Here is a 14,394-nt window from a genome sequence, read left to right as displayed (position 1 = left end):
TGTCTCTCTCTCGCTCTTTCTTTCTCTCTCTCTCTCTTTTTTGTATGTGTGTTTTTTACGGGTGCTTTGTGGGATGGTGCTGTCTGCCTGCGGATTGCCTTTCCATGCGGTCAGATAGAGATCATGGGTGAGGTCATGGGATTCCATCTGGGACAATGTAGCCTCAGCTTTTCTAGCTGACCATACAGTGCCTTCGAAAAGTATTCAGACCACTTGACTTTTTCCACATTTTGTTATGTTAGTGCCTTATTCTAAAATAAAAACTTAAATATCACATTTACATAAGTATTCAGACACTATACTCAGTACTTTGGCAGCGATTACAGCATTGAGTCTTCTTGGTTATGACCCTACAAACTTGGCACATCTTTATTTGGGGAGTTTCTCTAATTCATCTCTGCAGATCCTCTCAATCTCTGTAAGGTTGGATGGGGAGTGTTGCTTTCAGGTCTCTCCAGAGATGTTAGATCTGGTTGAAGTCCGATCTCTGGCTGGGCCACTCAAGGACATTCAAAGACTTTTCCCGAAGCCACTCCTGCATTGTCTTGGCTGTGTACTTAGGGTTGTTGTCCTGTTGGAAGGTAAACCTTTGCCCCAGTCTGAGGTCCTGAGTGCTATGGAGCAGGTTTTCATCAAGGATCTCTCTGTACTTTGGTCCGTTCATCTTTGCCTCGATCCTGACTAGTCTCCCAGTCCCTGCCGCTGAAAAACATTCCCACAGCATGATGCTGCAACCACCATGCTTCACTGTAGGGATGGTGCCAAGTTTCCTCCAGATGTGATGCTTGTCATTCAGGCCAAAGAGTTCAGTTGTGGTTTCATCAGACCAGAGAATCTTGTTTCGAATGGTCTGAGAGTCTTTAAGTGCCTTTTGGCAAACTCAAAGCGGGCTGTCATGTGCCTTTTACTGAGGAGTGGCTTCCGTCTGGTCACTCTACCAGGTCTGATTTATGCTGAGATGGTTGTCCTGCTGGAAGGTTCTCCCATCTCCACAGAGGAACACTAGATTCAGGTTCTTGGTCAACTCCCTGACCAAGGCCCTTCTCCCCCAATTGCTCAGCTCTAGGAAGAGTCTTGGTAGTTCAAAACATTTTCCATTTAAGAAGGATGGAGGCCACTGTGTTCTTGGGGACCATCAATGCTGCATGCATTTTTTGGTATCCTTCCCCAAATCTGTGCCCAGACACAATCCTGTCCCGGAGCTCTATGGACAATTCCTTTTGACCTCATGGCTTGGTTTTTGCTATGACACGCACTGTCAACTGTGGAACCTTATATAGACAGGTGTGTACCTATCCAAATCGTGTCCAATGAATCGAATTCATCACAAATACTCCAATCAAGTTGTAGAAACACCTCAAGGATGATCAATGGGAACAGAACGGACCTGAGCTCAATTTCGAGTTTCATAGCAAAGGGTCTGAATACTTATGTAAGTCAGGTATAATGCGTATATAGATATGTGTGTGTTTGAGGGAGTGTGTGTCTCTGGCTAGCTCCCTTTAGCTGTTCTGCCTTGGCAGGCCAGCTGTAACAGGTACATACTTCACATCTCGGGAATTCCTCCTCTGGAAACTGATAGCATGTACACTCATCCCTCTGAAAAATGTGCTGGATTACTTGAACTCAGAATAACCTTCAGGAGATATACTATATGCTATATACTGTAGCTCTGCCTCAGTTTCTCTGTAGAGTATACTCTGTCAGAGTCAAGTGTCTTTGAATAACAAAGTTATGAGAACTATTATCAAATACAATTATCAAATACAATATCTGTGCCCAGACACAATCCTGTCCCGGAGCTCTATGGACAATTCCTTTGACCTCATGGCTTGGTTTTTGCTATGACACGCACTGTCAACTGTCGAACCTTATATAGACAGGTGTTTCTGTTTTCAATAAATTTTTTAATTTGCTAACATTTCTAAAAACATGTTTCGCTTTGTCCTTATGGGATATGGTGTGTAGATTGATGAGGGAAAAACATTTATTTAATCCATTTTAGAATAAGGCTGTAACGTAACAAAATGTAGAAAAAGTCTAGGGGTCTGAATACTTTCTGAAGGCACCGTAAGGGCAGTGTGTGCTAGCTTCCATTAACCAACACAGAAAGACCTCCCCAGCAGGTGTTAATACTATAGCTTTTTAAACTATTCATGAAGCTTGGAGCGCAAACCCCTGGTTGTATTTCAACTTTCCAAGAAGAAGTTGTAGTTACTGTATATTTTAGTTGGAAATGGTCTGATATTGTGATAGACGGCATATTAAAATTTCTTCCTGAAATGTTGTTCTGGGAGTACAACTACTTGTTAATGGAAGCCCAAGCGGTTGTTTACTGTAGTTCAACAGAAGTCCTTAAGTTTTTATTATGAAATCTATACAGAAAAAAACGTTCAAATACCATCATGTGGTCACATCCAACAAGACCAATATAACCAGAGGACAAAGCGGTCAATTCATTCCATCCACTGCAGGATTTTCTCACCATTTGCTGTTGTTATTTCTACAATAGTGTGAATGCAGATGTTGTCTTGTACCACACCTTGCCGGGCAAAGGGAACAACCTTATCCCCCAGCAGAATAATAATACACCCTTTGCATAAACAAATGACCCTGCCCCAAACTAATTAAAGCACCTGTATACTATGCTGAGCCCCTCCCAGCCATCTCCCAGCACTCATAAACATTACATCACAAAAACACACTCATAACGGACTACAGAATGGGCCCAGAGTCATGAGCACGGCCATTGGATAACTGTGGATGAACCATTGACAGAGCTCGGTAGGCGTTGCCTCTGGTTCCTTGTTGATGGAGCAGTTCAGTGCTATGTGAGGCATGCAGCGTTGGAATGCGGTCTGTGGCTTGGCTGTCTCCAGAGAGAGGCCTATAGGGTTTTGTGTCTGACACTGGGACAGGAGCCGGGGGTCACTATGGTGTGTGTATCAGCCTTGGGGGACAAAAGTTGACACCCCTCCCACATTGTCCTCAATACGAGCTAACATCCCATTATCCAGGATGAATGACTGTAAGGCAAAGAAACAACAACTGCGAACAGGATGCAAAATATACAGCTAGTTTGGGCCAAACAGGATTCTGTAAGAGAGGATGATTTTGTTTGTATGAGAACTGTTTTCAGTGACCACAAATAGTGCTCATGTTCCAGGAAAAATCTATATTTTGTTATTTTTTTCATTAGTCCATGGTATATAGTCCCAACATGCATCATCATCATGAGTGACACTTTGCTTCTTGAAAATCCTATATCTTGAAACTTGACTGCTGACATGCAAAACATTTTGAGACTGTATCAACAGTGGACTAATGGAAAAAACTACCTGAAGATAGTTATTGAGTGGATTTTTCCTTTTAAGTATGCCTATTTGGAGTTGTTTCCCAAAACGCATCCCGAAAGCTGTCTGAGAACGAAGACTTGGTTCAAGGACTTGACAACAGAAGACAAGTCTCATGTATGGAGGTGCTTATCATGTGTCAGTGACATCATAACACTTTTCTTAATGGACAGATGGCATATCGTTCTCTCAACAGATGCTGCACAGTGGAAGAGGAGAGGTGGTGTCACTCGGCCCAACTCCAGTCACTCGGCCCAACAGCTTCCACTCTTCTGGGAAGGCTTTCCATTAGATGTTGGAACATTGCTGCGCGGACTTGCTTCCATTCAACAACAAAAGCATTAGTGAGGTTTTTCCACACCGATCTCGACATACCCTTTCTGTATGAAGCTCGCTTTGTGCATGGGGGCATTGTCATGCTGAAACAGGAAAGGGCCTTCCCCAAACTGTTGCCACAAAGTTGGAAGCACATGATTGTCTAGAATGTTATTGTATGCTGTAGTGTTAAGATTTCCCTTCACTGGAAGTAATGGGTCTAGCACGGAACCATGAAAAACAGCCCCAGACCATTAGTCCTCCTCCACCAAACGTTACAGTTGGCACTATGCATTCGGGCAGGTAGCGTTCTCCTGGCATCCACCAAACCTACATTTGTCTGTTGGACTGCCAGATGGTGAAGCGGGATTCATCACTCCAGAGAATGTATTTCCACTGCTCCAGAGTCCAATGGCGTTAAGCTTTCCACCACTCCAGCTGATGGTTGGCATTGTACATGGTGAGCTTAGGCTTGTGTGTGGCTGCTCGGCCATGGAAACCCATTTCATGAAGCCCCCGACTAACAATTATTGTGCTGACTTTGCTTCCAGAGGCAGTTTGGAACTAGTGAAGTTACGCGCTTCAACACTTGGTGGTCCCATTCTGTGAGCTTTTGTGGCCTACCACTTCGCGGCTGAGCTGTTGCTGCTCCTAGACATTTCCACTTCACAATAACACCACTTACAGTTGACCGTGGCAGCTCTAGCAGGGCAGACATTTGACAAACTGACTTGTTGGAAAGGTCACATCCTATGACGGTGCCAGGTTGAAAGTCATTCAGCTGTTCATTACGGGCCATTCTCCTGCCAATGTTTGTCTATGGCGATTGCATGGCTGTGTGCTTAATTTTATACACCTGTCAGCAACAGGTGTGGCTGAAATACCCGAATCCACTCATTTGAAGGGGTGTCCACACACTTTTGTATATATAGTATACCTCCCCCAGGCCCTGTAGTGTTAGTTGAGTGGGGTCGGCACTGCAGCAGGTCCTGTTGGGCTGGGCTCACCTCTCCCATGGCCAAGCCCAGCACAGGCCAGCCCTCTCCATGGATGATTTGAATATCAAATGACTGCTGTTCCCAAACCTCACAGAAGCCATGATCTCCACCCAAAACGTTCCCATATTTGAGAAGTTTCCATGTTTTGCTTTGATGTTGTGCTCTGGTGTGGATTCCCTGGCATGATTTTCAAATGTTTGATTAGTGGTTATTGAAGGAGGGGATTGGGTTATTTTTCTTGTGTCAGTTTCATTTTTCAATATATGGTGCATGAGGGTAATGCTTAAAGTAAAACTAAGCATATGTGAGCCTCAATCATAATTAATGAAGAGTTTTCATTCTCTCTCAGTTAAGGTGTGGCCTGAGTACCACCTTGGCCACTCAATGATACAGAGAGGTTGTCCTCAAACTAATATTCTGTTTCACTTTTATCCTTCGGACCTGTCGAGACATCAATACTATCTTAGGGAATTCAACTGCTTTGAAATACTAGCGGGAAGCGGAAAAAATACACAGCTCTCAACGTAGTCTCAGAGCATTTCGTATTATTATGTATTAGTACGTAAATTACGAAAATTATTATATTATTACGTAGATCTATGGACATTACATTTAGTGTGTGTTACATTTCATATGGTATGTATTAATTTGTAGATGTTTCTATGATATGTTTAGAATGACAATTCATTGATAAGTTACATATTGCAAAACATACAATATGTTATGCATTTGCTAAACCTCTAATATGTTACAAATTCCCATGTGTTGTGGCTAATGTTATCTAGGTGGCTAATGCTAACATTTGTTTTTTAGGGGTTAGGGTTAGCTAAAAGAGTTAAGGTTATGGAAAGAGTTAGCTAAAATGCTAAGTAATTGCAAAGTAGCTAAAAGTAGTAAGTAGTTGCAAATCTGCTAATTAGTAAAAATGCATATCACTCATACTAATTTGAGTGTCCCGGTTGTACACTTACTATGTAATGTATACCTATGAGACCAGTCTACAACTCTAGGTAGTATATCCAGGGGTAGGAGATGTCCCTCTTCTGCAAATTATTATTATTTCAAAAAATATATATATATATATTTTTACATCTGTCCAGTTTTCAACTGGAGGGCGAAAGCCACAAGACAAGCACTTTTTTCTCCCTGATTAGCAGTATGTCCGTGTCCACTAGTGCCAAGTCAGTGATGTGCAAACAGGCATGGACAGAACTGTCTGACCTCAATGAGCTGTCTGGTATTTTTATCCATAGTTTTGGTCATTAGAATGAAACAAACTGTTTTTTCTCGATGGTGTGTTGTGTATTGTGTTGATATTCTCTGTGTTACTGTATGACCTCCTGTATGTAATTTAGTTCATAGAAATGGGAGTACTGTATCTTTTGAAACAGGTTTCTATTTTGAGCTTTTGAACTTGAGCTGTGACTTTTGGAAATGTGCACTCTTTTACAGTCCATTGTTGTCCAGAAATGAAGACAATCGTTATCCCAGGATCTATCTATAAACAATCAGTTAGTATGGCATGCTGCATTATTTTGTCAGCAAGTAAAAATGCTTTCTATGTGAGTTCAAACACATCTATTCTTACATTGGAAATGTTACAATGCATTATCTAATGCCAAATGTTTCGATATGCAAGTCATCGATTTGAAGCAACATAAATGCAATGAAACCTGTTCTGTAGAAAACCAGTGATTGTTGCAGGCTGGTTAATTGACTGTCTCCCTAATTATCTTCCCCATGCCTTATATGAACGATTCTATTCCCTCTGTGATTATTCTGAAGAAGGCCATTGAAAGTCGAAACGTCAACCTTTTAAACTTACCTAATAAAACAATTATTTTTTTTATGGAGGGTTGCCCCTTGTCCTGTCCAAAATTTGACTGTTTTAAACAATTTTCCACTGTTCCATAAAGCCATCTGTTAAGGATTCTACACTTCTAAAGGCCGTGCAATGACATCAGACTCTATATGTTTTCTCTGTACCTCCTCAGATTGGGCATGACCATGGGGGCCAGGCTGTGGGTGTAGCCACTGAGACAGCTGGGGGAGAGCGAGAGAGGAGGAAAGGCAAGTCAGCACCAGCCAAGCAGCCTGCACTCCTGCTGGGGAAGATGGGGGAGACAGAGGAGGAGAAGGACCAGGCAGGGAAGCTGTTTGAGAATTTCATCCAAGCCTCCACCTGTAAGGGCACCCTGCAGTCCTTCAACCTCCTGTGCAGGCTGCTGGATCTAGACCCTCAGGACCATGAGACGTTCTACTGTAGTCTGAAGACCAGGCTCACCTCCTGGAGGGCCAAGGCCCTCTGGACCAAGCTGGACAAGAGAACCTGCCACAAGGAGTATAAGAAGGGCCAGGCTTGTGTGGGCACCAAGGTAAAGTAACAGCCACTCACCATGACATTCAAATAACCCTTGCTTTGTATCATACAGAGGTGTTGAATATACCTTTGGTTTTATTGGCACAGAGCTCTGTTGCATGGAAGTCTTTGGAGACAAAAGAGACAAAGAACTCCAAGACCATCAGTGTGAAAATTGTCTTGACAATGCCCAGTGCACACCCTACAGTAGTTTGAAATAAGATCCCAATATATTCATGTGGAAGTAATATTTATGAATGTTATGCATTTCACTTCTCGTTGTGTAACTGTGAGTTGTATGACTGGTCTGACCCATTGGCTCATGATTAATCCAGATTCAAGTCACAATAGTGAGGTGTGACTGATTCTCTGCATTTCTCCCAGCTGTAATCGGTTTTAGTCAATCGGCAGTTTGTCCTTCCTTAGTAGAGAAGTGCTCTGTCATTGTGGAGGGTAGTGACTTCGGCAACGTCACGGTCATCACTTTAAACTGTACCTGTCAGGACACATTAAATCCTCTACTATCCTTTACTGCTGCTGACGCATATAAACAGCTGAGAAAGTGTGTTCTTCTGATCAGACAGAACTCAAATTTAATCTCAACACACACACACACACACACACACACACACACACACACACACACACACACACACACACACACACACACACACACACACACACACACACACACACACACACACACACACACACACACACACACACACACACACACACACACACACACACAATCAAAGAAACACACACAGACACTTAAGGCATCAGCATGCTTCAGGTCGGTTGGTGCCAGTTCGAACTCACCTAGGCGAACCGAACAAGCGTGCTCACATAGTCCCTTGAAAAACTAGAAAAAAAGTGGCAGGGGTACTGTTTGTACATTTTGAAACGCCATAGCCAGTATATACTTCCTCAAAATAGTCAGAATGAATTAATCTAAGATAACTCAACAAATCTGTCATTAATTTTGACGTTTTGGGATATCTTAGTTGGGCAATTTTACATCTAACTAAGATGTTTGGTTGCAGATGCAGCATTTCTCTAAATGTGTCCGAACAGCCGAAAAACCCCTCCAAAACGAACAAAAAAACACCACAAAATGTCATCCTAATATATTCACAAACTCTTCCGAACTGTTTTGGCTGGGAAGCATGCCAACGCCTTTACTGTAACTCCCCCCTCCCTCACTTCTGCACTATCCTCATTCCTCCTCATCCACAGCTCTACAGAGTGTTGCCTCTTACATCACCCTCAATCAGTCACCAGAATACTTTCATAACACACATCCACAGACAGCATCACTCAGCAAGTGTGATTATTTTCCTTGGTTCTACTGAGGGGGCAGTGTTCTTTATTGGGCCCCTCCTAAAAGGTTGGAACCCTGCCCAGATATGATTAAAGTGTGTTTTAAGTTATCCAAAATAAGACAGCTTTTTACTAGTTCTCTCTGATACCAACTATAAACCAGGTTGGAACACCATATACCCCCTTGATCTGAGAGTATGCCATGATTAGGTGCTATCCCAGTTCTATTGAACCCTTCATTAAAGTGTCTGATTGTCTTTAGTCCCGTGCCAAATAGTTTCAGCTAGGTTTCCTCAGTCTGACAAGCCACAGAACAGCGTAGAATGGTCTTATTTATCAAAGTAATAAAACAGATGTACAGTCTCTTGGTTCTGGGTAATTAACCATACTGTTGGTACAGTAGGAGAGACTCACGTAAGTATTTGATTTATGCTGGCTGTGTGGATGGAAACAGGAACGACCTTGTAAAAAAATTGAGGCTAGAATTCAACTTACCCTCACTTCTTACGTTTCAAGTCTGTTTTCAGAATAAGAGATTTAAGGAGTAAAATAATTGACGGACAGCTCCCACAGCATATGGCTCTCCTGTTGTGATTAATTGCGGCCCACCTGCCACAACTTGATAAATGACTTTACTTGACTTTCTTCATAAGGAGTGGATGGCGTAAGCGATGCGTTAGGGTTTGGTGGGGGTTCACAGGGAATAATAATGTTTTAGCATTCTTCACCCAGCCTCCAAATGCCTGCTGGAGATACAATCTGTAAAGGATATGAAGTCATCCCCAGTGTGTTACTGCATACAGCTGCCTATAATGCTAATGACACACTTGTACTGTTGGTTTCTTATATATACATTTTTAATAAGGAACACAGTGAAGGCCGTATTTATTTTTAAAAATATGAAACAGATACACTGAACAGAATGGTCATATGTTACTGGGCTTAGTCTCTTTCACTGATTATGCTGTTAAATGTAAGCGCTTTAGGCCTATTGAAGTGGCTTCTTGAGCCCGAGATCTGACAAGCTTATTTTATTAGTATCAGAGTTGCTTTGTGCTCGTCTCATCTGAGAGGTCTGGAGAAGTGAGCTGAAGTGGGAAGAGGCCCAGTGAGAGAGACGGTTAGTTTTCCAGGGCGGTGCCGCTGTCCAGTGCCAGATTCTATGGAAACTATTTGAACCGGCTATGTCCTGAAGGTGAGCTCCTGACCTGCACCTCAGCGCCAGTATACCTCAGCAAAATACAGACACTGTTTTCTATTAAGGGACTGATTTGTCTGTTCTCTGCATTTTTAAGTATTATAGTTATCAGGCAATCAAACTCCACGTTATGACACATACTATCATTGCAATAATAGCCGAGTTAAATCATACGGCAAATAGCATGATCATTTGTGGTCTCAGTTGTGCAAACACAAAGCAACACGGCAATATGTTTGGGATGGCTTTGCATTCAGGAAATGCCTTCAATCATAAGTGCTACATTTCATTTCCTTTTTCTTACGCAAACTGTTATGCCTGTATAATGTTGGCACATACCTCATGTATGAAGCACATGGAAACGTTTTCATTGTGTTGTTGTTTATTGCCTTGTTATTCAGTTCCCCAGTCTCCTGCCCTTTAGACTAAACTACAGTGAAGACATGAACTCTTTACTTCACAACCCACTGAATGCGGGTTAGAATGAAATACAGAACAACTGTTTTTTAAGGATGATTTCCCCCCTCATTGTAGAGGAGCTCCCCTTTATAACAGGTTGTCTTTGTCAGGCTCGTAAATCTCACCCTAGATGGCCCAACATTGAACAGTGTGTCATCAACATTTCCATGCTTGGCATCCTCCCTTGCCAATTGTGACCTCTTGACAGATGGACCTATTTTCCCTTAATTATATGGTTTGACACTGTGGAAAATTGTGCTTCCACTGAGCAAATAATTCACTTTATGGAACCTTCTACGGTATGATTTGAAAGTTCAGAGACACACTGTGCCCTCCTTGCCTGTTTCCCAGGCCTATTTCATGCCCAGACACGAGTATTGCTCCTTTTCTCCTCTTCTAATTCCCATGAAGTCCCAGATGGCTGTCTGAGAGGGTTGCCAGTTCATGTTGTGGCTCTCCTGGTGGTCTCTCTCAGTGGATTGAGTACCTTAAGTCTGACGTTTTGTCCTAAAACAGCGTGATCCATCACTGTGCGCTGGGCCAAGCTAGTGAGGCATCACATCATGTCTGCAGGTGCACAGGCTCCGCTCACTCACACACACAGTCAGTTTGTTTTACTCCGGTGAAGCCAGAATAAGCATGTGTGTTAAGGAGCTCCACTCAGCCCAGTGTTTGGGGGTGTTCCTGTCAATCTAACCTGGCTGGCCTGTTGAAGTGGCTGGACAGCATGTACACACTAGAGACCACCAGTCAGCTAATGTCTTAGACCTTAGAGGACATACTATACTCTTAAAGAGATATAGCTGTAGAGTTTAACGAGTCATTTGTACTCATTCAAAAACAGTGCAGTTATGGAGGATAAGGTTTGGTTCAGCAGTATCTTATAGTCTTGAGCTCTATAGATTGATCAGGATTCCAGGAGACAATAATTGCCAGCTGCCTGACATTGTGTCCACTTTCCATTTGATAAGCATGTTTGAGTTGACCTCCAGTGTACATTCTGCATGAAGTGAGTATGATAAACTGTGTACGTGACCAATAAACTTTGATTTGATTTTGATTTGATTGCCATCTAATAGGGCTCCAGGTGCAGTAATGTAATGAACGGGAGAGAATGAAAGGGGGGGCGGGGTCTTCCACTCCTGGTGAGGGTGAGCGGGTAAGGTCACAGGTGGGGGACAGACAGGAAGTAGCTGTGATCTGACTCAGCAGAACTGCAGTGGGCCTTCAGGAAGCCCTCCCATCTGCGATAACACAGCACCGCATAGAAACAGGGAAAACAAACCGCTCATCTCTCATAGCACCATAGAGACAGACTAAAACAAAAGTAATGCTTTGATAGTGATTATCTAGTTCATATCAGGTTTGATAATTCCCCACATTGTGGGATGTGTGGTTAGGCACATCTGAATAAACTGAGCTAATGTTGTTCTGTGTTTGAATAAGGCATTGTTCCATATGTTTTTTTCTTTTTCCTCTGTGGCGGTGATGCTTAACACACCTGGCACGTCTCAGTGACTGTCTGATTCTTCTGACAATGGTTAAAGAGCCCATTCACTTTAATCACTCCTCGTGATGAAAAGAACTGGACCATTCCTGTTCAGACACAGCCACGTGCAGCCACCTGGGTTTGGCTAGTATACCTGATGAGTATCGAATACCTCATACTCTTACCCCTATGCTGGTAATGTTATGTTCTCCTTCGCCTCCTGATGACACCATGCAGCAGACTCACACACGCAGAATGAGAAAACAGAGTGACTAAAGCCCAATATTATTTTTATTGCCGGGAGCAGTGGCACCATTTATGGTGTGATTTGGGCAGCTGGCACGTTTAGCTCTGTAAACAGCACCCTGGGAGAGAGCGGGAGAGAGAGAGGGGTGGGGATAGAGGGGGGAGAGAAAGTGTGGGAGAGGGAGAACGAGAAAGAGTATACCCCGTTCAGCACAGAGTTACAGTATATAACCATGATAAGGCCCCCGAAGCTGGGGCTGAAACATGACCGTGTCACAATATTGATCAGATTGACACCTCCTGTGCGTTCCTGTGGCTCTTCAGGCAAACACACAGGGTGACAGGAAGTGAGGCCCGCTGTTCAAATATACTGCTGGCCCTCCCTGCACACAGGGAGGATTTAGAGGTCAGGTGTGTGGGTTGACTGGGCTGGGGAGGAAATAAGGGATCTAAAATGAAAAGGTCACAGTGGGCTGAGATGGCTGAGCCTGGTTGAGAGAGGCTCTGATTGGTTATAAGGTTAAGGAAACAGGAAGCCACCCAACTCGTTGGCCACTGCAGGGGCTACTGTCTGACTCAGGAGTGGTTGGATGGTGAGATGATTCCTCCGAAGAACTAACACTCCAAAAAAGTTCATTCTCATCCTTTTTAGAAGGCTGGATGAAGTCATGTTCTCACCACACATTCTCAGAAGGATCCTTTAAACCAAAATAACTGACTTCATGCATATTTGAGTGAGGCAGATGAGTGAGGCAGATGCATGAATCATGTCTTTGATAGGACTAGGCTGTAATAAGGATTTACGGTTGAGGTAATGACACATACTCTCCCAGCGCTGGGTCAGAGTAACACACAACATACTGTAACCATAAACATCCACCCCAGGCACTTTACTTGGCAATATACAGTAAACACTCAACTCATCCCCTCATATTTAATCTGCTATTGAGTATGTCTACAGGTTAAAACAATGATTCTATTTTCAGTAAGTATTATTTATGATGATGATAAGGCACGTTACAGTATATGATCTCTTTGGCAGGCATATGGTTATAATGCACACATGTATCGTATTTTGTGTAACAGAAATGTGACTATGAAATACAATTTTGAGTCCTTTATTTGCACTCATAATGATAATGGTGTCCCTCTGTCATTCTTGTCCCTGCAGTGCCTGATCATTGGGGGAGGTCCATGTGGCTTGCGGACGGCCATCGAGCTGGCTCTGCTGGGGGCCAAGGTGGTGGTGATTGAGAAGAGGGACACCTTCTCCAGGAACAACGTGTTGCACCTGTGGCCCTACACCATCCACGACCTCAAGGGCCTCGGGGCCAAGAAGTTCTACGGCAAATTCTGCGCTGGAGCCATAGACCACATCAGTAAGTACTTTTACATGTGGGGTAAGCATCTCATCAGGAAACCTTTCCGCCCGTACAGCCATAGCAGTTGTTATTAATAAGTGCCATTTCCCATAGCCCGACATGTACTTACTTTTGCAATGGAATATTTTGCTTATCGATATTGTTTGATTCAGCTTATGATTATGCTATTGTATCCTCTTCCCCTCCAAAGCTATTTTTTGTCTGGCAGCCTTGATGCTGCCAATCCCTTCCATTGCATAATGTCAAGGTTGTGAGCCATAGAAGGTGAAGCTTCCATCTGCTCTTAGCTACAGAGATACAAAGCAGAGCTGCCAACTGTTGGTGTTGAAGGCAAATCTTTCTACAGCTCTCAAGTGACAGAGGCCAAAGGCCAAGTTTTGTTGTGTGTATAATGTGTAAATGCATGGATACCGGTGCAGTGTGCATGTACTAGGTACTGTATTAGATGATGCAGAATATACAGCTGGGTTTCTTGCATGGTTCTAAGAACTCCTAATTCTTGTCTGTATTTGCCAGGTATTCGTCAGCTCCAGCTCATGCTGCTGAAGATCGCCCTGCTCTTAGCTGTGGAATTCCATGTCAATGTGGAGTTTGTCAAACTGCTGGAACCTCCAGAGAACCAGGAGAATGACGGTGAGTGACAGCCCACTTACAGGCCGTCACTTACAGTAGCTGTATGTCCATTGAGCTCCATCAACATTGGCCTAGTACCAATCAACCCATCATCCCTGCTCCTTCCTAATAACCATTAAGGGTGTTTTGGATGCAGTTCAGGCAAGGGCTAGGTTACAGCATTTGATACCAGACTTCCAATATCTGACAGGTTAGCTGGGGTTGAAGAGCTTCATGCAATGCATTTGGAGAACATCAACAGTGCACCTTAACATGAGCCTTGCATAAGCAACAGTCAGCAGGAAAATAATCATGCAGCAACAGGAAATGTGAATTGTTATGTGGATTATAATTAATGGACATTTTTGTAGCGGTTGATACATTTTTCTTAAGGGAAAATCAAGTCTGAAATTTCAAAATGGAAATTACCAACTTCAGAAGCCTTTTGAAAAACCTCAAATATACTACAAGTTTAAAATGTCCTGCATTGCAGGAAAGTTCTCCTTCAACAGGGTGATCAAATTAAGATCCTACATCTGTATGTGGCTGCCCAGAGGATCCCAACACAGTATATTCTCTCCCACACCATAGCATTCCGCTGCTTTACATCACTGTACCTTGAGCAACAGGGAGTTACTGAAGTCCATAAGTAGTACCTTT

The 14,394-nt window shown here is 43.2% G+C and overlaps 1 protein-coding gene across 15 annotated transcripts in view; it reads left to right on the top strand.

The window, feature by feature from the left end:
- mical2a (microtubule associated monooxygenase, calponin and LIM domain containing 2a) overlaps window positions 1-14,394 on the top strand; it is a 46,591-nt gene that overhangs the window by 12,133 nt on the left and 20,064 nt on the right. For all 15 annotated transcript variants that reach the window (XR_008064181.1, XM_052462219.1, XM_052462220.1 and 12 more), the window contains exons 2-4: window positions 6,661-7,041; window positions 12,912-13,119; window positions 13,639-13,755. Coding sequence is in view for 14 of the 15 variants with exons in the window: in XM_052462219.1 (XP_052318179.1) it covers window positions 6,781-7,041; window positions 12,912-13,119; window positions 13,639-13,755 (586 nt within the window). In the remaining variant the exon portion in view is untranslated. The remainder of the gene's footprint in view (window positions 1-6,660; window positions 7,042-12,911; window positions 13,120-13,638; window positions 13,756-14,394) is intronic.

The sequence above is a fragment of the Oncorhynchus keta genome, chromosome 14 (assembly GCF_023373465.1).
Source record: "Oncorhynchus keta strain PuntledgeMale-10-30-2019 chromosome 14, Oket_V2, whole genome shotgun sequence".
Taxonomy (NCBI): Eukaryota; Metazoa; Chordata; class Actinopteri; order Salmoniformes; family Salmonidae; genus Oncorhynchus; species Oncorhynchus keta.
Note: the sequence above shows the minus strand (reverse complement) of the source record. Positions and strands in the feature narration are given on the sequence as shown.